General features: G+C 42.9%; 1 protein-coding gene across 1 annotated transcript in view; it reads right to left on the reverse strand.

Annotated features, from left to right (window-relative positions):
• The window catches only part of ITK (IL2 inducible T cell kinase), a 64,515-nt gene extending 40,717 nt beyond the window's left edge, over positions 1-23,798 (reverse strand). The window contains exons 1-4 of the mRNA XM_075855619.1: positions 23,661-23,798; positions 12,579-12,683; positions 10,202-10,283; positions 8,171-8,299 (exon numbers count right to left, since the gene is read on the reverse strand). Of these exons, the coding sequence (XP_075711734.1) occupies positions 8,171-8,299; positions 10,202-10,283; positions 12,579-12,683; positions 23,661-23,798 (454 nt within the window). The remainder of the gene's footprint in view (positions 1-8,170; positions 8,300-10,201; positions 10,284-12,578; positions 12,684-23,660) is intronic.
• Between the last annotated feature and the right edge of the window lie 856 nt (positions 23,799-24,654).

The raw sequence follows: 24,654 nt of genomic DNA on the forward strand, positions 1-24,654 counted from the left end.
AACCTCTCTTTTGTATCCACTAGTGTTTGACTCAAGAACTGCCTGTGTGAATCCACGCAGCGCTAATCTTACCTTCAAAATGATGGAAACCTTAACGAAACCCCGACAGACCCCATTATAAGTCATTGGGGTATGTCAGGTGTTGTTTGGCTATAAACAGAGGCCATGACATCAGTGTGAACAGAAGTTTATGGTGTATGTTTTTTACAATGAAAGCTTATGGCAGACTGGTTTGGCATAGACTTGCAAAGGGTTTTTTTTTGCATACAGTTGAGCATACGTTTTTTAGGAAAAAAAAAAAAAAAAAGCTTAACTGTATGGCAAAATGTGGTGTGAATAGAGCGCTATGTTCACACGGGGTCTTTTGCCGAGTTTTTTGACGCGGAAACCGCGTCGCAAAACTCGGCAGAAACGGCCCGAGAACGCCTCCCATTGATTTCAATGGGAGGCGTCGGCGTCTTTTTCCCGCGAGCAGTAAAACTGCCTCGCGGGAAAAAGAAGCGACATGCCCTATCTTCGGGCGCTTCCGCCTCTGACCTCCCATTGACTTCAATGGGAGGCAGAGAAAGCGTATTTCTCGCTGTTTTATGCCCGCGGCGCTCAAGAAAGCGTATTTCGCGCTGTTTTATGCCCGCGGCGCTCAATGGCCTCGGGCGAAAAACGGCGCGAAAATCGACGTGCAGGGAGAGGAAAATCTGCCTCAAAGTTCCAAACTGAATTTTGAGGCAGATATTCCTCCCCCAAAATACTCCGTGTGAACATAGCCTTAAAGTCGTGATAACTGGATAGATATAATTAGTACTGGTAACAATCAGAAACGTTTGAGATTTCACTATGGCTTTGTTCACATCTGCGTCAGGGCCCGGTTCAGTGATTCCGTCGGAAGCTTTCCGTCATGGGAACCCATGAACGGAACCCTGACTGAAACAAACGGAAACCATAGGTTTCCGTTTGCATCACCATTGATTTCAATGGTGACGGATCCGATGCAAATGGTTTCCGTTTGTTTAAGGGTTCCGTCATTTTGACGGAATCAATACCATAGTCGACTGTAGTCACCATTGAAATCAATTTATTCCATTCAGGGTTCCATTCATGGGTTCCCCTGACGGAAAGCTCAGACGGAAACCAATGAACGGAGTCCTGACGCAGATGTGAACGAAGCCTGAGAGGGTTGTTGTGAAATCTTAGTAATGATTTGACCATTTACTTGTGTCATAGACATAGAGGATCTGAGAACAGGAACTGTTTTATAAACTATAGGTGCTGGGCTGGAGACTGATCAGTTTTTTTTTTTGTACAATATTTAGGGCCCTACTGTCTGCCTCCTACCTCTGTAAACCTCAGATTTCATACAGATTTTTATTGTGTTCAATTCTGCGTGAATCCATCACAAAAATAATTGTAACATGTACCGTTAGATGCTGTATTACAGAGGTATACCACAATCCCTCCATTTAAAGAGGATCTGTCACTAGTTTAGTAATGTCCAATCTCCTAGCTAATCTAATAGGCGCTGTCATGCTGATAATACTAGTGAAAACTGTGTCCCAAAACGTTTATTATTTTAAGTTATGAGTTTTTTTCTAAATGTGCAAATGAGCCTATACTTGACAACTGGGCGGTAACAGCAGCGATTCTCCTGAGCAGGGGCGTAACTAGGAAAGACTGGGCCCCATAGCAAACTTTTGACTGGGGCCCCCCCTCTGCTGGGAATCACACAACCCCCCCCCTTGTAGATAGTGCCTCCCTATAGATTCCACCACACAGCGCCCCCCTATAGATAGCACCATACACAGCCCCCTGCAGATAACGCCATACAGCCCCCCTGTAGATAACGCCATACAGACCCCCTCTGTAGATAACGCCATACAGACCCCCTCTGTAGATAACGCCACACAGACCCACTGTAGATAACGCCATACAGACCCCCTCTGTAGATAACGCCATACAGCCCCCCCTGTAGATAACGCCATACAGCCCCCCCTGTAGATAACGCCATACAGAACCCCTCTGTAGATAACGCCATATAGCCCCCCCCCCCCAAAAAAAACGGCCTATAGTTTGTCCTACAAAAGACATGCATCCCCTATCCACAGGATAGGGGATACATGTGTGATCGCTGGCAGCGATAAGGAGAACGGGGGACCGAAAGTCCCCCGAAGTTCTCCATGACTAACCTCGGACTTCCGGCGTCTGCGCAGTTCAATAAAAATGAAAGGAGCGCTAGTCACGCATGCGCACAAGCGCGACCGGCGCTCCATTCATTTCTACGGAGCTGCCGACACAGACCCCGGGAGTCTGAGGTTTGTCATGGAGAACTTAGGGGGGACTTTTGGTCCCCTGTTCTCCTCATCCCTGCCAGCGATCACACATGTATCCCCTATCCTGTGGATAGGGGATACATGTCTTATGTAGGAACAACCCCTTCAGTGGCGTCGCGCTGTAGCAGCTATAGCGGCTGCTAGCGGAGCCTGCGGCCATGGGAGGGGGCCGTTCCGACGGGTGGCACGGGCCCCCTCATGCTGCAGGCTCTGTAGAAGTCGCTACGGCTGCTATAGCGGTAGTTACGCCACTGCGTATAGGTTTGTACGGCGTAAAACTACAGCTCCCAGCATGGCCTGAACAATGGTAAGGATATGCTGGGAGATGCGGTTTCACAAAAAAAATCCTATCACCATCATCTCGCTGCAGATCATACAGTGACTACAATACTGATTAGAGGCAGAATAAACATTTACATTAAGTGACTCACCGGTGACGTCTCAGATTCTAGTTATTTTCTTCTCCCTCCGGTACAGACATCTATGATGGATTTCTCCCGGCCATGACCCATTTCTGCAGTTTTCCGTTCAGATGTCTTCAGCTTCTCACTTTTAAAACATTTCTGCTCCTATAAACAAAGTTAAAATTCTCAACACATCTAAATATAACTGTCACAAACACACAACATGCCCCCTGTAGATAGTGACCTACATAGAAGCCCCTATAGATAGTGCCCACATATGGACTCCAGAGCTGCAAGGCAATAGTGCTAACCACTGAGCCACCGTGCTGCCCTACATATAGCTTCCCCTATAGTTAGTGCTCCACGTATAGCCCACCTCTGTATATAGTGTCTCACATATAGCTCCCCTGTATATAGTGTCCCACATATAGCCCACCCCTGTAGACTGTGCACTACATATAGCCACCCTGTTGCTAGTGCCCCACAGGTAACCCACCCCTGTATATAGTGTCCCACATATAGACCCCCCTGTATATAGTGCCCCACAGGTAACCCACCCCTGTATATAGTGTCCCACATATAGACCCCCCTGTATATAGTGCCCCACAGGTAACCCACCCCTGTATATAGTGTCCCACATATAGACCCCCCTGTATATAGTGGCCCACATATAGACCCCCCTGTATATAGTGGCCCACATATAGACCCCCACCTGTATATAGTGGCCCACATATAGAGCCCCCTGTATATAATGGCCCACATATAGAGCCCCCTGTATATAGTGGCCCACACCCCCACATATAGACCCCCCTGTATATAATGGCCCACATATAGAGCCCCCTGTATATAATGGCCCACACAACCACATATAGACCCCCCTGTAGCTACTACCCCACATATAGACCCCCCTGTAGCTACTACCCCACATATAGACCCCCCTGTAGCTACTGCCCCACATATAGACCCCCCTGTAGCTACTGCCCCACATATAGACCCCCCTGTAGCTACTGCCCCACATATAGACCCCCTATATATAATAGCCCACATAAAGATGACCCCCCCCCACTATAGATAATGCCATTCACATTTTTATGAGGGGAAAAAAAAAAACTTGACATACTCACATTCGCCGGTTCCCACGCTGTTCACTGGCGATGCAGACATGCTCTCTTCTGAGCATGTCTGCAGGAGCTGAACGAGCGTCCTCCAATGACGCCGATTGGCGGGGCAGAATGACTTGCCCCGCCAATCAGCACCTTCCAAGCATGGAAGCGGCGCGATGATGTCATCGCGCCGCTAGCCAATCAGTGTCATTGTAAGGCACTGGATGGTCAGGCACGGAACATGCCCGGCCATTCAGTGCTAATACATGTATTTGGCTGCCGCTAGCACTGGGGCCCCCTCCGGTGCTAGCGACACCTACAGGCATGAGAGGGCCTGTGTAAGGCTCGGCGTCGCGGGCCCCACAGTAGCGGCGCTACCGCTGTAGTAGCCATAACGGCTGCTAGCGGCGCCACCGGGCCCCCTCAAGCCCCGGGCCCCGTAGCAGCCGCTACTGCTGCTACCGCGGTAGTTACGCCACTGCTCCTGAGGTGGAGTCTCCTCACAGTCTCAGACGCTGTCCTATCAGCACGAAGCTGCTTCACACGGTGTGAGAGACTGAGGCTGGAGGGAAGGGGGATCACTTCAAACAGCCATATCTCGGGCTGTGGACCACCTAAAACAGCATGGGAATATGAAAGAGGAGATTCTAATCTTTCATATGACACCAGGATCACAGTTCTAACTGTGACACAACCGGAGATATCGCCAGTTATATACACAGTCGGGAATGGAAGCTGTATACTATAAGATCAGGCTGTTGCTGGGCAGGGAAGGGGGAGAAGCTGTATGCTGATTGGTGTTACAAGTAATTGAAGTAATTATTACTAATGTATCTAGAAGGATCAACTGCTGATGAGAAAATGATGGTGGAAAACCAATAAAGATAATTCTGCGACATGGGTAAAAAAGTACCAGTCAGGGTCTGGACGCAAGAAATGTCCAAGTCACTAAGGAATATCTAAATCTGCCCTAAAAGGTCAGAGTGCAAGGAGAGCACAACTTTTTTTAAACAATTTTCTATCGTTTAGATGGGAGAGTTTTTGAACATAACAATACAAATTTTTGTAATGTTGCCTTGAAGCTTTTCCAATCAGGGTAAATCTATGGTATGCGGGAGGCCATGAAATCGAGTCAGAAAAGGTTACATGTTCTGAGACTAGGGGCGTAGCTATAGGGGTTGCAGAAGTAGCAGTCGCTCTCATGCCTGGGGGCCTAAGGATATCCAAAGGCCACCATTGCACATATGAAGGCACCAGTATGATAGACGGCATATGGTAGGTGGGGGGCCTGTCACAGATTGAAAGAACCCGGACCATTAGGAGGGTTCTACATGGGATTGCAGAAATCCCTGGTTTTAGAATTTTTCCCGCCGGTATCTAGGCAGAACGGGAATTCTGCCAGGTGATGTCTGTCATTGGACCACAGCTGTGGCCTATGTGACAGTGAGGGCAGTTTAGGGCCCTAGTAACAGTCAGGGATTGGTGTAAGAGGTGTGGTCAGGTGACTAGTTAGGTGTATATATAAGCCAGGAATATGCAGTGGTCTTGGCAGACCTTCTGACGTATTCCTGGAATAAATGTTCGCTGCCCCCGGCCTCCCTCCCTAAATTTTTGTGATTGTACTGTATTTATTACCACACCCTTTTGTTGAAAGGGGTAAGTCGCTCAGCAGTCTGAGTGGACATTTATGTATTATTTGTGGTAGGCTTGAGCTTATGGCTGAGCCAGGTTAATAATTCAGGATGATAAAGTTAATGGTTTTTATTATTCAATATTTTATGGTAACTTTAATAAAAGGCCGTGGCCAGAATATTTTTCGCACCGCTCCAGTGTCGTGTCGATTTATTTAGTTATATCTTAAGTTTTTGACAATGGTTATTTTATTATAATGTTTCTAGTATGTTTTTTAATCCCATTTCCATTAATGCTACGTTAGGTTCAACCGAAAACTGTATGCCACCAAAAACAGACCTTCCCATATGTAAAGGATGGTATTGGCAGCATGCTGGGGAGATGCTTCTTTGCAGTAGGTCTTGTGTATGTACAGGGTAAACTGAATGTGCTTAAATATATAATGGCAGAAATGGAAAAAAATGTAGGACAGCGGACACCCCATTATTAAATGCATTGTGGTAATTGTACCCTAAAAATTGACCTTTTCATTCACCGTTTCTCGCTCATGCAATCTTGGTGAAGATTGTGAAAAACAGTATTCGATACAGAAATAGTAAATTCTCTGTGGTCAGGACTGTCAGGCTGCAAAAATGAAGGGGTGATGACGTGTAAAACCTCAATCTCTTCTTTCTTATCTTTGTCATATCCGCAAGCTGTCACTCCAGATTTATATACACAATGACGTTATCAAAGATCATAGTACCAGACGAATCATGTCTGATAGATTCATCACTACTACATCAGATCTATACCATAAAAAAAAACACTCAACACAATACTAGTGTCAGGACAAATGACCCTCCAAGCTCGTCAGTGACTAAAACGAGGGATTTCCAGACAGTATTACTTACTCTCATTTTCTGTATAAGCAACTTTGAGTCATCAAGAAGAAACGTATATGCTGGGAAGGTCTCAAATGAATGATTGATGTGGAAAGTATGTCATGTTCTGCAGTTTGGTGGTAGCACCTTTGGATTCTTGGGGTTTCCAAGCAATCTTTTCTTTGAAAGTACATAATCAATATAGTCTAAAAAGTCTGCGGCTACTATTGAGCCCTCCTATGACTGCAATTTACTAGGTAAGGTGGCAAGCGGCTACAAAGCGTGTCTCTGGAGGATCCACCATGGATATTTTAATGGGTACCATGTAATACTTCAGTTTCCCTGTGGTGGCACTGCAGGGAAATAAAACACTTACTGACGGGTTTTCCAGCAGATTACAACTGATCGCTGAGGGTCCCAGGTGAGTAGCATGAGTGATCATATTTTTTTCAGTGAACCCTTCAGACAAAAAGGGATTGCAAAACTTGGACTGTCCCTTTAAAGCTAACCATACACTGAACATTTTTTATTTAATTAGGCAAAAACAATCAATAAAAAAATCAACCAGTCATTATGGAGTAAACGTTAGATCAATTTGGTGTTTAATCTGATGGACTGTTTTTTGTGTATAGCCGTATTCCCATACAGAAGTAGTGAACATAGTGACAGTTTCCAGATGGTACTTCGGTGTATCACACTAATTTTGCAGTATATATTGTGGCAAGTTCCTAGTATTTAGTGGTATATCCTGTGATTGGTTTGTCAATCTAGATGATGACGTGGCATATACCAGGTCCAGTCAATAATACATACAATGGTCTGTCCTTTGTGATCTATGTATCTAATGAGTATTGGGGTAAATCCACTGTAATCGAAGTGCTATGAACTATGGCTAATACCTGGTGTCTTGCCTGGTCACCTTATTGCAGATTAATTTGCCTTATTCTTAGAGTTGCCTAGATATGGTTGCAAACAAATTGCAGTAAAGAGTCAGTAAATCCCACGTAGAGATTATATTTCGAATCTGTAAATTAATTTTCACCAACGATATGTATCTTAACGTCATACAAATTCTCTGTAATATACGGTTACAAACAGGGGACCGCGGTTATCAAGATGTGGCACAGTTTTTTGGTATTACAAGAGTAGCACAAGCTACAGATCAACAATATTATGATAAAATATTCACTAAAAGCATACAAAGAAATTGGGTCTTATTTATCAAAACGGTATAACTGTTATCAACAAGTAGCTTGTTGCCCATAGCAACAAATTAAAGATATTAACAATAATTGTTGTGCACTATTTAGGTTCCCATACTAACCCTTTGTTCTCCAGAGCTCCCCTTTTCCCTTCACTAGCAATCACATCAACCACAGACCTCCATAATAGTATCTATGGAGCTGTGATTCCGTCACCTGGTCATGCAAGGTAGCTAAAATCGTTTAAAATGTTTAACACAGAATTAAATTGAGTGTGTGATCCTTGCCATCCTAGAAGTAAAAATGTAGAAATAATCAGATAAATTATTATTTTAAACCAAACATACCATGGAGACAGACCATGCGTCTGTTATGCATGCAGTCCTATTTTCCCAGTCAAAATGACGTACACCACGATAGAACCCAAAGGACCCCATTATGTGAATGGGGTCCGTCAGGCGCTGGTGGTACCTGTCATACGTTATAAACGGAAACCAGGATAAAGATGTGAACAGAGCCTAACGCAGTAATAATTCACAAACTGTGTTGTGTCTAATACACAGGAACTCTTCAGTGTGATAAATATCTAGAATTACGCCCAACAATTATCAACTAGGAATGGAAACATGTGGTATTACTTACAGGCAACGCTTGGGTCGTATACAGTACATCCTGTTGCCATCTTTTCTGTCTGGCAGCAGCATCTCCATCGTCCTTCCACCCAGAAGTTAGGGTGATACTTGGGCACCAGGCAATGGTTGTCCTTTATCACTGGGTGAAGAGTAAATAATGTCAACCATTGGCAACGGTTCTAAAAATGTAATTAACGTAACTCTTTTTTTGTTCCTTTATTATTCTCTTCTAGAGATTGTTCTGTTTATCCCAGTTTATTTACGTCTGTAATGTCTTGTTGGAAAAATCAATAAAAATTGCAATTTAAAAAAAAAAGATTACGAAAACGGTCTTCTTTTTCTCCCAGAAACTCGCCACTCTTGTCCATGAACTGTGTCCTATATTGCAGCTCAGTCCCGTTCATTTAAATAGGCCTGAGCTACAATACCAGACACAGCCCATGGACAGAAGTGGCGCTGTTTCTGGAAAAATAAAAAATAAAGACCCTTTTTTTTAAATAATCTCTTTAATACTTACTATATGCTACTGTAACAACTATTTTACTTCTATGGTATCCCCACTCAAACATGTTTTTCATTAACATGCAAAAGACAGAATATGTGGTCACAAACCTTGCACTTTACTAATATAACGGATTGGTCATATTCGAATGTAGCAGAGCTGAATCAGTCATTAAACTCTTTGGGGATTCATTAGCGGCCACGTAAGCCATTGGTTTGGCAACGGGGGAGGTGGTAAAAATGTATTTACGACTTATTATACCTATGTATAAATTCACCACCAAGAGGGAGATTTATTGAAGCTAGTGCAAAGGAAAAGTGGAGGATTTGCCATAGTGACCAATCAGATTCCAGCTCTCAGTTTTTTTGTACAATGGAGCAGTTAACCTGATTGGTTGCAATGATTAAAGGGGTATTCCCAGAATAGACATTTATTACCTATCCACAAGATAAGTGTCTGATCGCTAGAGGCCCGATCACCGAGGCCCCCACCGATCACTAGAACAATGGTCCCAAGCCCCCGTCCCTCCTCACTGCACCCTCCACAGTGAGAAGAACCTTGAATGGAGCGGAGGATGAGCATGCGACCTGCCGCTCCATTTCAAGAACTGAGCGATGTACTCGACTGTTTTCATCGTTCCCATAGACTTTGAATAGAGTGGCACTGCGCATGCTCGATGCTCGTCCTTCGCTCCATTCAAAGTTCTACTCACTGTTGGGGTGCAGTGAGGAGGAATCAGGGGGCTCTGGACCCCCGTTCTAGTGATTGTGGGGGCCCCAGCGATCAGACACTTATCACCTATCCTGTGGATGTCTATTCTGGGAATACCCCTTTAATTGCTTTTCCTTTGCACCAGTTTTGATCAATCTTCCTCTAAATGTTCTAGATGTGGGTGGAGATCGCCTTTAACTTTGCAGAGTATTTGAGGAGAACTAAAAGTTTCTGTTTAGGAGTATAATGGTTTTGTCACCTATTCTAAGTCTCTTGCTATGGTTTGTGCCTCTACATCCTGTGGCATTACATCTGCTATGTTAAACTAGCTGTAGATATTAGCAAGATGAGAGCTCACTCTTGGCACCCTCATGCCTAGCTCGGCCTAATGTGCATGTTATTTTAAAAGGACGAGGGGCATACATTTTTCTCAATTTAGCCGCTTATCTCCCAGGGAAACGAAGGATCGTGACTTAGGAGATAATAGCATATGCCAGAGTACATTACTATTCTTGCTGCTGCTAAAGTTTTCATCTTCCAACAGATTTAACAGGGGCGTACACATATAGAGGGGGCAGGGGTAACCAGGTCTCTGGTGCCTGAGGGAGCCAAAAGAGTCCCTTCTGCCATGTAGCAGGGCAATAGTACATGGTAGGTGGGGGCCTATTACAGATTTTGCATTGGGGCCCAGGAGCTTAAAATTACCCATTTGTCTTTTGGATAAAATGCTAGATGCTTCCAGTATATAAGGTTACTCCATCCAAATAAATAATTTCCCAAATAGTTTGCTAGCTCTTCCTGCACAGACATTTTACGTTTTGATCTTACCTTCTTTAAGAGCCAGAACCCATTGTTGCCGACTCTCTTTGTCGGGGGCGAAGATGTATAGAAAATAATTATCATGGGCGACCTGAAGATGATAAAGATTAAGTAAAATATTAAAACCATAATTTTATCAATGGCCACCCATGCTGTGGTTATTCTCCAGGTCAACGTAAGAAACGTCTCATCAACCATTACAGTTTTCCCAGTAGAGGGGTAGCCACAAATAGAAATCTATAATATCAGGACGTTGAGCTCATACGCTCTTACATTAGCTAAAATGGTCAATTGCAATGCAGCCCCATGATCAGCTCTAGGATATTGGATTTACTTTCTGTAATGTAACCATTACTTACAGTTACCGACTTATAAAAATATATAAACAACAGTTACGGAGCTATAGTCCCCTCTCTACTGCTGGGGAGTAGCATCTATCTTCCGAGGAAAATTCCTAGAACTGGTAACGTGTTACTGATATGGCCACCAGCGTTCCTCCAGAAAACTGGGTGACTACGGTGCGTTTTATGCCCGCGGCGTTCAATGGCCGTGGGGAAAAAACGCCGCGAAAATTGGCGTGCAGGGAGAGGAAAATCTGGCTCAAACTTCCAAACGTAATTTTGAGGCAGAAATTCCACCTGCGAAAAACTCTGTGTGAACATAGCCTAAGGGAGGCTGTCATACGCTTTATGGCTACTAAGCAAAAAACAGCACTGGTTTGGGGACCAAAACACAAGTGCAAACATATCTTTGTGGCCTCAGATAGACTTAGCAGTGCAGAGAAAAATAACTTTTATTGTGCATGTAAATGAGCTAGCAAATGCCCTGAGGGCGGTCCCGAGCCCGCTCTCGTGAGTAAACCCTGCCCAACACCGCCCCCTTGGTCTTAATTGACAGCTCAATCTGCTATGTCACTGAGTTCGGCACTGAAATTCCACGCATCTGGATCTGTCAATCAAAATCAAGGGGGCGGTGTTAGGCAGGGTTTACTCATGTGAGCCGGGCTTGGGACCGCCCTCAGGGCACTTGCGAGCTCATTTACATGCACAATAAAAGTAATTTTTCTCTGCACTGCTAAGTCTATCTGTGGCCACAAAGGTATGTTTACACATGTGCTTAAAGAGGCTCTGTCACCAGATTATAAATTCCCTATATTGTACATGATGTGATCAGCACTGTAATGTAGATTACAGCAGTGTTTTTTATTTAGAAAAACGATCATTTTTGACGGAGTTATGACCTATATTAGATTTATGCTAATGAGTTTCTCATTAGCTGACCAATCAGTGGCCAATCAGCGTCATACACTTCTCTCCATTCATTTACTCTGCAGATAGCGATATAGCTATATCGCTATGTGCAGCCACATACACAAACACCAACATTACTCGAGTGTCCTGATAATGAATATACATTACCTCCAGCCAGGACGTGATGTGTATTCATTCTCCTGACCACTTCTCTGTACTTCTCTGTGAGTTACAGCATAGCAGGCGTAGTCTCGCGAGATTACGCTATAAGCTGTCATTTACAGCGAGAGCTCGCTGTGCTGTGCTGTAAATCACAGAGACGCTACAGAAGTGGTCAGGATTCTGAATACACATCACGTCCTGGCTAGAGGTAACGTATATTCATTGTCAGGACACTGCAGTAATGTTATAGTGTGTTTATGTGGCTGCACATAACGATATAGCTATATCGCTATGTGCTGTGTAAATGAATGGAGAGAAGTGTATGACACTGATTGGTCACTGATTGGTCAGCGTCATACACTCCTCTCCACAATGCCAACTTGGTCAAAAAGTAAAACATGCCCAGTTGTCCATTGAGAAACTCATTAGCATAAAGCTAATATAGGTCATAACTGTCAAAAACTATCGTTTTTCTAAATAAAAAACACTGCTGTAATCTACATTACAGCGCCGATCACATCATGTACAATATAGGGCACTTATAATGTGGTGACAGCCTCTTTAAGTCCCCTACGTGGCGTTTGTATTAGCTGAGTAGTCATAAAGCATCTGGCGGACTCTCTTTAAACTGTTATTTGTCAACAGAGACCAGTGCCGGGAGAGGAAGTGGCATGTGCGTGGCCGAGATCAAAGAAGATGTGATTGTCTGGGCCTTTTGACTTTTTTATTTGATTCAATCTATTCATAAAGAGTATGAACGACTTTCAATTCAAAAATAAAATCACTTTTTTGAGGAAACTGTTATGGGGTACCATGGGTGGCATTGTTATGGGCCCTTTCGCTGTTATGGGGCGTGGCCTATACAAGATTGCTGTTGCTTTATTATAAGGATCATTGCTGCTTGTGCCAAAATGAATCAGCAAATCTACAACACAATTATTCCAATGTAAAAAAAATGGTCGAGTATCTCTTACCTGGAACGCATATTTGTTTCTGCAGGCAATTGTGACATCCGTTGTCACTATTTCTACACATTTAATACGACGCACTTCCACAAAACCACGAAGACTGCGCACTTTCTAAAAATAAAGTAATATTTAATAGTAAATACTATAGGATTCCTTGTGGTGATAGGATAATATGACAAAACAGCCAGTAATTCAATCAAGAAATCACCAGTGAATAGGAGTCCCTGATCTGTCCCCATTCACCAAGTTGTTGAAAAGACTACAGTCCTAAATGGCAAATCTGTCAATCATAAATCACCAACCAATGGGCAACCAGGGATTTATTATCGGACTGGAATGCCAGGAATATCATGACAACACTGGTTCACTAGAGATAGCCAATGAGTCATCAGGAATGGACACAAATATCACCACCATGGATGACCTCTGGATCCCTAATGTTGAAGGCCAAACTACTGGACTACCAGAAAAGTACACAAATACTGGATAATTAGGTGCTGACACTAAATAACTGGGTCACCAGTTGGTTAGGTCATAGCCACCCAGATTTCTCCATAAAATTAAGGGAACGGATACGGATTAGTAAGATATAACCACATGTAAGAATACAATTAAAGGGGACCTGTCACTTCTCCTGAAACATGTCTGATTTAATAAATTATATTGTTTCTCATGAAATAACAATTCTGGAACATCTTTTCTAAGAACAACGTTGTACCGTTCCTCTGTTATTCCTGCTAGAAATGTATGAATAAATTGAGAACTGGGAGTTATTGGTTGGGGGTGTGTCCCTACACAGACTGATACTGTACAATCAGTGCTGACAGAGTGAGACTGTGTAGGGACACGCCCCTTTCACAAGGGGAATGGTTACACCCAGTTGTCAATTTATTCGTAAATTGTTAGAAGTAATAATAGAGGAACGGTACAATGCAGAATTCTAAAGAAATATTCTGCAGAATTGTAGTTTCATGGGGAATACAAGTATTTACTAAAATAGACACGTCAGGGGAGGTGACAGGTCCTCTTTAATGTTAGGCTATATTCAGTTACTTATGGCAGCACCAACTCAATACAGGGAGTTACTTACAAAACTTCTTTATAACCAGGCCCATGTTCTATGGTATGCTGGTCATGCTATATTTATTTGGCTTAGAACATGGATGTAAACATTGAGTTAATGCTTTGACTTTACACTTTAAAAAGTTATAGACAGTTCCATAATCTATCTATCTATCTATCTATCTATCTATCTATCTATCTATCTATCTATCTATCTATCTATCTATCTATCTATCTATCTATCTATCTATCTATCTATCTATCTATCTATCTATCTGAGTTACAGTTGTTATTATTTTTCATTCAATAACGTTCTGTTCAAAAATATCTGTATTCTTCACAAAATTATTCCAAGAATATTAACCCCTTAATGACCAGCCTATTTTAGACCTTAATGACCAAGCCATTTTTTACGTTTTTACATCGTCTCATTCAAAGAGCTATAACCTTTATATTTTTGCGTCTACATAGCTGTATAAGGTCTTGTTTTTTGCGGGACAAGTTGTAAGTTTTAATAGCATCATTTTGGGGTACATAGAATTTATTGATTAACTTTTCTTTTCTTTTTTTGGGGGGGAATAGAAAAAAACAGCAATTTCGCCACACTTTTTTGCGTCCTAAATTTACGCCGTTTACCGTGTGGTATGAATAACACAATAACTTTATTCAGTGGGTTGCGATTGCAACGATACCAAATTTGTATCGTTTTTGTATGTTTTACTACTTTTACACAGTGAAACCACTTTTTTTTCAAAATTATTTGTTTTTGTGTCTCCATATTTGAAGAGCTTTTATTTTTTTGCCAATGCAATTGTAGGAGGGCTTTTTTTTGTGGAACGACTTGTAGTTTTTATCGGTACCATTTTGGAGTAGATGCAACTTTTTGATCAATTTTTATCACATTTTTTTTAAGGCTGGATTCAAAGAAAACAGCAATTCTTGCATGTTTTTTTATTTTATTTTTTACGACCTTCACCGTGTGGGTTTACTTATGTAATACCTTTATAGTCGGGGTCCTTACGGACGTGGCGATACCAAATATGTGTAACTTTTTTACTTTATTTTGTTTGTTAATAATAAAGCAGTTTGTAAGGGGGAAAAGTGTTTTTTTCACTTTTTTTTTTACTAGTCCCACTAGGGGACTTCAGTATGCGATCCTACGATCACATTTATAATACACTGCAATACTTCTGTATTGCAGTGTATTATGCCTGTCCGTGTAAAATGGACAGGCATCTGCTAGGTCAACCCTCTGGCATGACCTAGCAGGTATTCACTACAGACAGACCTGGGGGCCTTTATTTATCTTATCGCCGGTGGGATGAGAGGGAGCTCCCTCCCTCTCTCCATAACAACTCAGATGCGGCGCACGCTATTGAGCGCCATATATGAGGGGTTAAATACTAATATCGATCTCACACGCTCGAGCAGGGATGCCCACAGCCCTCAGCTACCTCTGGTAGCTGAGAGCAGGGAGATTTGTCAGCTCCCTGCTCTGTTTACTTATTCCGATGCAGTGACGTAAAAAGTCTATTGCATCGGAATAAAGCCCGTTAGTGACCGACGTAACAAACACTATGGGGCGGTCACTAACGGGTTAAAGAGCATTAATTAGGATATCTAGCACAGATACTGGTAAAGACATTGTGAGAAACATCCTATGAGATCATCAAGTTCTTTATGAATAATCATCTTCTACACACACTGAGGAAATGGCCAGAGTTCTATGTCTGGTTATTGCTTCATATTAATTATATGTCTAAGGGCCTGTCCACAAGGTTTTTGCCCTACCTTAAAAATGTACATAGGGAAAGCTCCCTTCGTACACGCAAGACGTGTCCATAGGGCTCCGTTAGCTCAATGGAGGCCAAAAGAGTTTCCACTGTATGGTATCCCACAGGTATACGTTAAACGTATACCTTAGAGAACTTCCCCAGGGCTGGAAAGCCCGGGAAGAGCATCAGGTATAGCTCAACCGTGATTCTGGCCTTGGGGAAGCCCCTGAGATCACTGTCCATATATGGACTTACTGTCAAGGGCTTTCAACTACGGAGTTTCTTTCCAGAGAATCGGTAGCGCTCTGGCCGGGGGATCCTGGACTGGAGAAGCCCCTGACGTCACTTTCCATATATGACAGTGACGTCACGGGATCCTCCAGAAGTGGAATCCTCAGTTAGAGAGTTTCAGATCTCTAGTGATCAGAATGTCTGAGTACAACCCACATTATGAGGAGTAATCCAATCTAGTAAAAAATGACAAAACCAGCTCTCACACAGTGTCTATGTACAGTCCTCACCTTATTCAGACGAACGTTGAATACGTCTGTGTGACGGCCATTAAAACAACGGACGCATGTTTTTCAATGGGGCCGTTAACACGTCTGTTGTTTCAATGGACCGTGTGAAGGGTCCGTTAAAAAATAGAACCCGTCCTATTTTGTTCGGTTTTCACGGATCCCTCCATAGGCTCAAGTCTATGGGGATCCGTGAAAAAGTTTTTTTGCGTCCGAGTGTCCCCACGCTCATGTGAATCTAGCCTCAGTGTATGTTTACACGCTTAACAAAAAACGGATGTAAAATAAGGAGCTGTTTTCAAGGGAAAACAGCCTGTGATTTACAGCCGTTTTTTATGCATCAGGTGTTTTTTGATGCGTTTTTTTACGGCTGGAGCGGTTTTTCTATTGAGACAATGAAAAACGGCTCTAAAAACGGCTCAAGAAGTGACCTTCTTTTTTACGGGGCATTTTTTTTACACGCCGTTTTTACAAACGGCGTGTAAATGATGGCCCATGGGGGCAAAGAGCCCTTGTTTTTTTTCATTTAAATCAATGGGCAGATGTTTGGGGTGTCCAGCCTCCGTATTTTTAGCTGTTTTTTTGGGGCGATTACGGCACAAAAAACGGCTGAATATAGCCCATGTGAACATACCCTGACTCCGTTATTTGAGGTTAACTGACTGTTAGTTCCATGACACAAATTGTTCCAGGCCAGGAAATGTCAGCTGTTTGCTAAGTGTCTATGCACCACTGTCAGTTGTCATGAGTACACGACTAAGGCTCTATTCACACCACATTTTGCCATACAGTTAAGCTTTTTTTTTTTTTTTCTTCCTAAAAAACGTATGCTCAACTGTATGCAAAAAAAACACTTTGCACGTCTATGCCAAACCAGTCTGCCATAAGCTTTCTTTGTAAAAAACCTACACCATAAACTTCTGTTCACACTGATGTCATGGCCTCTGTTTATAGCCAAACAACACCTGACATACCCCAATGACTTATAATGGGGTCTGTCGGGGTTTCGTTAAGGTTTCCATCATTTTGAAGGTAAGATTAGCGCTGCGTGGATTCACACAGGCAGTTCTTGAGTCAAACACTAGTGGGTACAAACGAGAGGAGAAATATGGGCACGCTCAGACGAGGCGTATTTGCAGCGGAATCCCAGTGCGGACAGGCCGCAGTGGAAATCCGCAGCAGACTTTTTTTTCTTTGGTTTCTCTAGATTTTTAGTTAACTTAGTCTAGACTTTGTGGAAAACAACGGAGCAGAAACTGCAGTATTTACATTCCACAGCCTGCACAGTCTGTTGCGGAGAACAGCGAATTTTCACTGCGGATTTCCGCCATGTCTAGACGAACCCTTAAATTTTGCTACAGAATCGTTGCAGCGAAATCCACAGTGGAACATTTCCGCCACGTCTTAATGTGCCCTATCAGTCTTCTTTTTGGGACACATTCCTGGCTTTGGCTAAAAAAACCTGCACCATAAAACAGCCTGCAGACAAAATACAGCGTGCAAGTTTCGGCACATTTGTTTCAATGACTTTGATAATCATGTGCTTTCCTGATTAACCTGGATGTGGCATTGGACGTCACAGTAAAAGCTGCCCCCCTTCTCCGTATATGTGTGAACTTCGCTGGAAAGTCATCAGCTTACAATGTCTGTGACATAATATAATTTCCTTTCTATTATTAGAACCGTATAATTTGACTACATAGTGTATTTACGTAACTGCAGTTAAATAGCAGCATCTTTTCTCAGAACGCTGCATTATGCTGTTCCTCCTGGAAATTTATGAATAAATTGACAACTGGGTGTTACCATTCCTGTTGTCAAAGGGGCGTGTCTAAACATTGACATTGCACTGATTGGTCAGTGTCACACTGTGTTGGGACAGAACCTATTGACAAGGTGATTGGTAACGCTGAGTTGTCAATTTATTCATAGCTTTCCAGGAGTAATAACAGAGGGACAGAATAAAGCAAAAAATACTCCAGAATTGTTACTTTATAAGGAATGTTACTATTTACAAAGGCAGATGTGTCAGTAGAGCTGCCAGATCCCCTTTAATGCATGTGAAAACTGCCTTAGGCCTTATTCACACGAACGTGTTAAACGTGCGTGGGACGGACGTTGAAACAGCGGCCGTCCCACGGACCTATGTTATTCAATGTGGCCGTTCACACAGCCATTGTTTCAATGGACCGTGTGAAGGGTCCGTGGGAAAATAGGACATATCCTATCTTTTCACGGATCACGCATCCCTCCATAGACTCTCAACTATGGGGGATGCGTGACATCGCGTCCCGCAGCGCTGAGCACGGATGCACCTCGGACGTGAAAAACTGTAGTTTTTCACGTCCGAGATGCACAGCGCTCGTGTGAATCAGGCCTTATACAGTATCTTCACTCCATTTACAGTGAAGGAAATAAGTATTTGATCCCTTGCTGATTTTGTAAGTTGTGCCCACTGTCAAAGACATGAACAGTCTAGAATTTTTAGGCTAGGTTAATTTTACCAGTGAGAGATAGATTATATAAAAAAAAAAAAAAGAAAATCACATTGTAAAAATTATATATATTTATTTCCATTGTGCACAGAGAAATAAGTATTTGATCCCCTACCAACCATTAAGAGTTCAGCCTCCTCCAGACCAGTTACACGCTCCAAATCAACTTGGTGCCTGCATTAAAGACAGCTGTCTTAGGGTATAAGTATTTGATCCCTTTGGCAAACAAGACTTAATACTTGGTGGCAAAACCCTTGTTGGCAAGCACAGCAGTCAGACGTTCTTTGTAGTTGATGATGAGGTTTGCGCACATGTTAGATGGAATTTTGGTCCACTCCTCTTTGCAGATCATCTGTAAATAATTAAGATTACGAGGCTGTCGCTTGGCAACTCGGATCTTCAGCTCCCTCCATAAGTTTTCGATGGGATTAAGGTCTGGAGACTGGCTAGGCCACTCCATGACCTTAATGTGCTTCTTTTTGAGCCACTCCTTTGTTTCCTTGGCTGTATGTTTCGGGTCATTGTCGTGCTGGAAGACCCAGCCACGAGCCATTTTTAATGTCCTGGTGGAGGGAAGGAGGTTGTCACTCAGGATTTGACGGTACATGGCTCCATCCATTCTCCCATTGATGCGGTGAAGTAGTCCTGTGCCCTTAGCAGAGAAACACCCCCAAAACATAATGTTTCCACCTCCATGCTTGACAGTGGGGACGGTGTTCTTTGGGTCATAGGCAGCATTTCTCTTCCTCCAAACACGGCGAGTAGAGTTAATGCCAAAGAGCTCAATTTTAGTCTCATCTGACCACAGCACCTTCTCCCAATCACTCTCAGAATCATCCAGATGTTCATTTGCAAACTTCAGACGGGCCTGTACATGTGCCTTCTTGAGCAGGGGGACCTTGCGGGCACTGCAGGATTTTAATCCATTACGGCGTAATGTGTTACCAATGGTTTTCTTGGAGACTGTGGTCCCAGCTGCCTTGAGATCATTAACAAGTTGCCCCCGTGTAGTTTTCGGCTGAGCTCTCACCTTCCTCAGGATCAAGGATACCCCACGAGGTGAGATTTTGCATGCAGCCCCAGAAAGATGTCGATTGACATTCATTTTGTATGTCTTCCATGTTCTTACTATTGCACCAACAGTTGTCTCCTTCTCACCCAGCGTCTTACTTATGGTTTTGTGGCCCATTCCAGCCTTGTGCAGGTCTATGATCTTGTCCCTGACATCCTTAGAAAGCTCTTTGGTCTTGCCCATGTTGTAGAGGTTAGAGTCAGACTGATTAATTGAGTCTGTGGACAGGAGTCTTTTATACAGGTGACCATGTAAGACAGCTGTCTTTAATGCAGGCACCAAGTTGATTTGGAGCGTGTAACTGGTCTGGAGGAGGCTGAACTCTTAATGGTTGGTAGGGGATCAAATACTTATTTCTCTGTGCACAATGCAAATAAATATATATCATTTTGACAATGTGATTTTCTTTATTTTTTTTAATATAATCTATCTCTCATTGGTAAAATTAACCTAGCCTAAAAATTCTAGACTGTTCATGACTTTGACAGTGGGCAAACTTACAAAATCAGCAAGGGATCAAATACTTATTTCCTCCACTGTATATCATTAGAGGACAGCATTATGGCCATTAGGGCACCTAGAACATTTTTTAGAGTCTGTGGCAGAAGGAATGGGTGATTTTACCAGTCAGTATTTCCGTGTATGAATAAGAACACTAAGAATTGGTGAGATAGATGCAACATGGGAAAATTAAATGAAGGATTGTCCATCCGACACCTATCAATAGGGTATCAATAGGGTGTGAGTGTGTCCAATAAGCGTTGTGCTTTGAGGTACATGTATATGCCAGATTGAAGGGGGGATGTGAATGTCATGTAGCACCAGACTGAAACTGAGTGACTGTAGATGTTGTGGGCTAGTGTGTAGCGCTTGTAGTCCCAGGGCAAATGCCCATTGTGCCTTGCGGACATAGTGCCCCAGGCAACATCTTATTTTAATGCTGTTCCTCTTGGTACACACCAATTCAATGGCAACTGATCTCATGTATTTTAACTAATAAGAACAAATATGAAAAAAAGTTGCCCAGCAGCCAATAGGATTACTTATTCAATTTTTGACCATCAAAACAAGTAGTGATGTCGTACTTCTTCCTAAAAATGTGGAAATATTGGTTTGTTTACTCCTCTCATTTCAAAGCAATCCTGATAAAGAAGTAGGCTATGCCACCCTTTATTTTTCCTTCTCGCCCCCAAGGGTCATCATCCGCTGCCCTTATGTACTCCGTTTCTTTTTCATTTTGCCAAACCAAGCTCCACCTTCTTCTTTCCCTTTGAATACACATGAGAAACGCTACCATACTACATTTTATTGAATGTATACTTGTTGTCATTCCTCCTATACTGTTTTGGTGTGTACTGTATTTGGGGTCTGCGTACCTGGTTTTCGTCCACTGTTTATAAAAAGTTAAGAATTATAAATAGGGCTTATTTTAAAAAATTCAGAAGGCCACAGCGGTAACGCCCGCCATTCACTGGCATCACGGCTGTAAGCAGCAATTGGTTGAAGAAGCTGTGAAAAAACTCCTGAAAGCCTGAAAAACACCTTCTGGTTGGATCTACACACAGGGTGGCCAGATATTACTAAGCCTATAGTGAATTATTGAAAAGGCTACATACACAGCGTTTTCATTTGTGGTGTTTTTGTGCTTTTGTGTTGGGGTCAGTGGCGTTTTTTTCTAAATGTAGTGTGTGGTGTTTTTTTCTGGAATTTTTCCCTTTTTGGTTTCTCTATAGGACATGAGAAGAACACATGTTCAAAATGTTACTAAATAAAAAACACCAACAGAAACGCCATGAAAAAGCTTGAAATCCATGGCGTTTTATACAAAAGATTAAAAATGCTAAAAAAATGGAAGGTCATATATACGGTACGGTGTCAACCATGTCCCTTTCCACTAGACCACACCCTCTTTCCAACTAAGCCATGCCCCCTTGTCGGGTGTGCCGAAAAAAGTGTCTACAACAGTTAAGAAATGTGGCGGACAGCATGTACACCAGAATTCTGGTTCAAATGGAATTGTAAATCTGCCCCAGTCAGGAACTGAATTGAAAACTGGTCTGCTTTTTTTGCCGCGGTTTTCGCCCGTGGCCATTGAGGACCACGGGCAAAAAAACGCAGTGAAAAATGCTTTTTCTGCCTCCCATTGATTTCAATGGGAGATCAGAGGCGGAACCGTGGCAGGAAAGGACATGCGTTTTCTTTTTTTGCGAGCGGCAAAAACCCGCCAGGGAAAAAACCGCCTCCGCCTCCCATTGAAATCAATGGGAGGCAATTTTGGCCGATTTTTGAGTTAATTTTTCTGACGTGATTTCCACATCCAAATTAGCGCCAAAATACTGTGTGAACTAGGCTTTAGAAGAATTTTTTTTTGTTTTCGCTTCAGCTGATTTCAACAGTTATAACTTTTTTACTTTTATATTGATGCAGATGTATGAGGTCTTATTTTTTGTAGAGGAGTTGTATTCTTATGCAGACTATTTTAGCATATATTTACATTAGCTTTAAACTTCTGTAGCTGGAAATATCAAATGTTCTACAATAATATTTAGAATAATTATTTATAAAATTATGTAAAATTTAAACTATGTAGAATACAGTATTTACAACTTTGCAGTTGGCCGTGGATAGGGGATACATGTCTTTTGTAGGACACACTGTAGGTCGCATTTTTTTGGGAGGGGGGGCGCTGTATGGCGTTCCCTACAGGGGGGGGGCTGTACGTCGTTCCCTACAGGGGGGGGCTGTACGTCGTTCCCTACAGGGGGGGGGGGGCTGTATGGCGTCCCATAAAGGGGGGGCTGTATGGCGTTCCCTACAGGGGGGGCTGTATGGCGTTCCCTACAGGGGGGGCTGTATGGCGTTCCCTACAGGGGGGGGCTGTATGACGTTCTCTACAGGGGGGGGCTGTATGGCGTTCTCTACAGGGGGGGCTGTATGGCGTTTGTAGATAACGCCATACAGACCCCTATGTAGATATCTACAAAGGGGGCTGTATGGCGTTATCTACAGGGGGGCTGTATGGCGTTATCTACAGGGGGATGTATGGCGCTATCTACAGAGGGGGCTGTATGGCGTTATCTACAGGGGGCTGTATGGCGTTATCTACAGGGGGGCTGCATGGCGTTATCTACAGGGGGGCTGTATGGCGTTATCTACAGGGGGATGTATGGCGCTATCTACAGAGGGGGCTGTATGGCGTTATCTACAGGGGGCTGTATGGCGTTATCTACAAAGGGGGCTGTATGGCTTTATCTACAGGGGGGCTGTATGGCGTTATCTACAGGGGGATGTATGGCGCTATCTACAGGGGGTTGTATGGCGTTATCTACAGGGGGCTGTATGGCGTTATCTACAGGGGGGCTGTATGGCGTTATCTACAGGGGGGGCTGTAAAAAAGGCACTTTCTACAGGGGGGGTTGTGAGACACACAGGGGAGGGGGGCCCCAGTCAAAAGTTTGCTATGGGGCCCAGTCTTTCCTAGTTACGCCCCTGACTCAGACCGTCCCCAAAGATATGAGATTTTAGTGGTACCAGCCAAAATTCCCATGGCCAAATTTAGATAAATTTTTTCTTAGGACTATTTCTAAACATTCTGCTATTAGTAGGTTTATAGGTAAACTGCTAGGCCAAGGACTATTGTAATGTATCCTATAGAGTCCATCATAGTTTTTGCATTCTAAAACCATTCACGCCTCTGACAGAGGAGTTCCTTTTTTTCCAAGCAAATTGTATTCACAGGGACCTGTTTGGTTTCTAAGAAGGAATTTGAATGCAACATGTAATAGAAGCCGAATAGCCCCACATTCGGTATTTGCATTCGGTAATGTGATGGTGACAATAGCGTAGGATGGACTTCCTCAATAGTCATCTAATTCAAGACTAGGGAGTAATGTCAAGTAAAACATAAAAGAAAACATGGTAGAAGGTCGGTAGACTTAGAATATATGTGTGTGTGTGTGTGTGTGTGTGTGTGAATGACCAGACATTATTGAGAATTTATGTATTATCCCTTTTTAAAAATTTCCACTCTCGAAAACGGACTTAACAGATGTTCTCAATAAACCGTTAATGGCAAGTTGGTCTGATTTCGGGGGAGGGGGGGATATACTTATAAAGTAAGCCAAGCCCAACCCTAACAGACCCTACTCTCTACCCCATCAACTTACCCCATTTCGATGCTCATAATAGTTAAGTGAGGAGTGAGTAAGGATGAAGACCCTTGACTTGAAGTTGGCTGGAGACGTTCTTCTTTTCTGCTGAGACCTCTTGATAAGTGGCTGTTGTAATATGACTGAACTATTCATCTGGAACTTCAACCGCTGCTCCCAGAGTCACAGGGAGACCCTGAGATGTTCACATACACATAACCCTGTCAATCCACTCACGATGTCAAACTAATAAATCCAAAAATAGACATATAGACAGCACAATAACAGTCCGACACCATGAGTCTGTGAGAAGAAAAAAATTATAAAGCAATAGGGTACAAAACAGACATCGTGAGCGGAGGTGGAGATCATGAAGTCTTATCTGAAGATCACGCAGTGCAGCAAAGGTGTAAACTTGTATTACGTGACCTCAAACTATAACCACATCCTCCTTTCAACTGAGTTGATGCTTCTGTCAGTCCTACTCATAAATGTTCAGTACAACTTCTGAACTGAATATTTGTACAGTAGATTGACTAAACAAGACAAAAAAATTGTTTCTGGGCTTATTTCCTCCTCCGACGACCAACCAAGCCCCAAAATGTTGACTTATATCCTCATTACTTTTTTTATTCCGTCAATTAGACAGGAAAATGTTGTCCTCCATTCTACATGCTTCACGTATTCTCTGATAATAGCACAAAAAGTCCAATGCAATACCACCATAATTCACAACCATATGTTCTTTACCTCAAAAAAATACAATGAAGCACCTTTAAATAGTTTTGTATTAAAAATCACCTCCTGTTTAGTGCATACAGCTCCTATGCTGAACGATGTGCCCCATGTCGATGCAGTAATTGGGTCTGATCTTGTTGTCATGTATCGTTTACCACTTAGAAGCATGTTACTCCTGAGCTGAATTTTCTCATTGAAATCCCAGATTGCAGTCATGTCATCATGAAATGGAGAAGATGTAGATAGGGAGGGACAAGCAATCGAAGATGGGAAG

This window comes from Rhinoderma darwinii, chromosome 3 (genome assembly GCF_050947455.1).
Source record: "Rhinoderma darwinii isolate aRhiDar2 chromosome 3, aRhiDar2.hap1, whole genome shotgun sequence".
Classification (NCBI taxonomy): domain Eukaryota; kingdom Metazoa; phylum Chordata; class Amphibia; order Anura; family Rhinodermatidae; genus Rhinoderma; species Rhinoderma darwinii.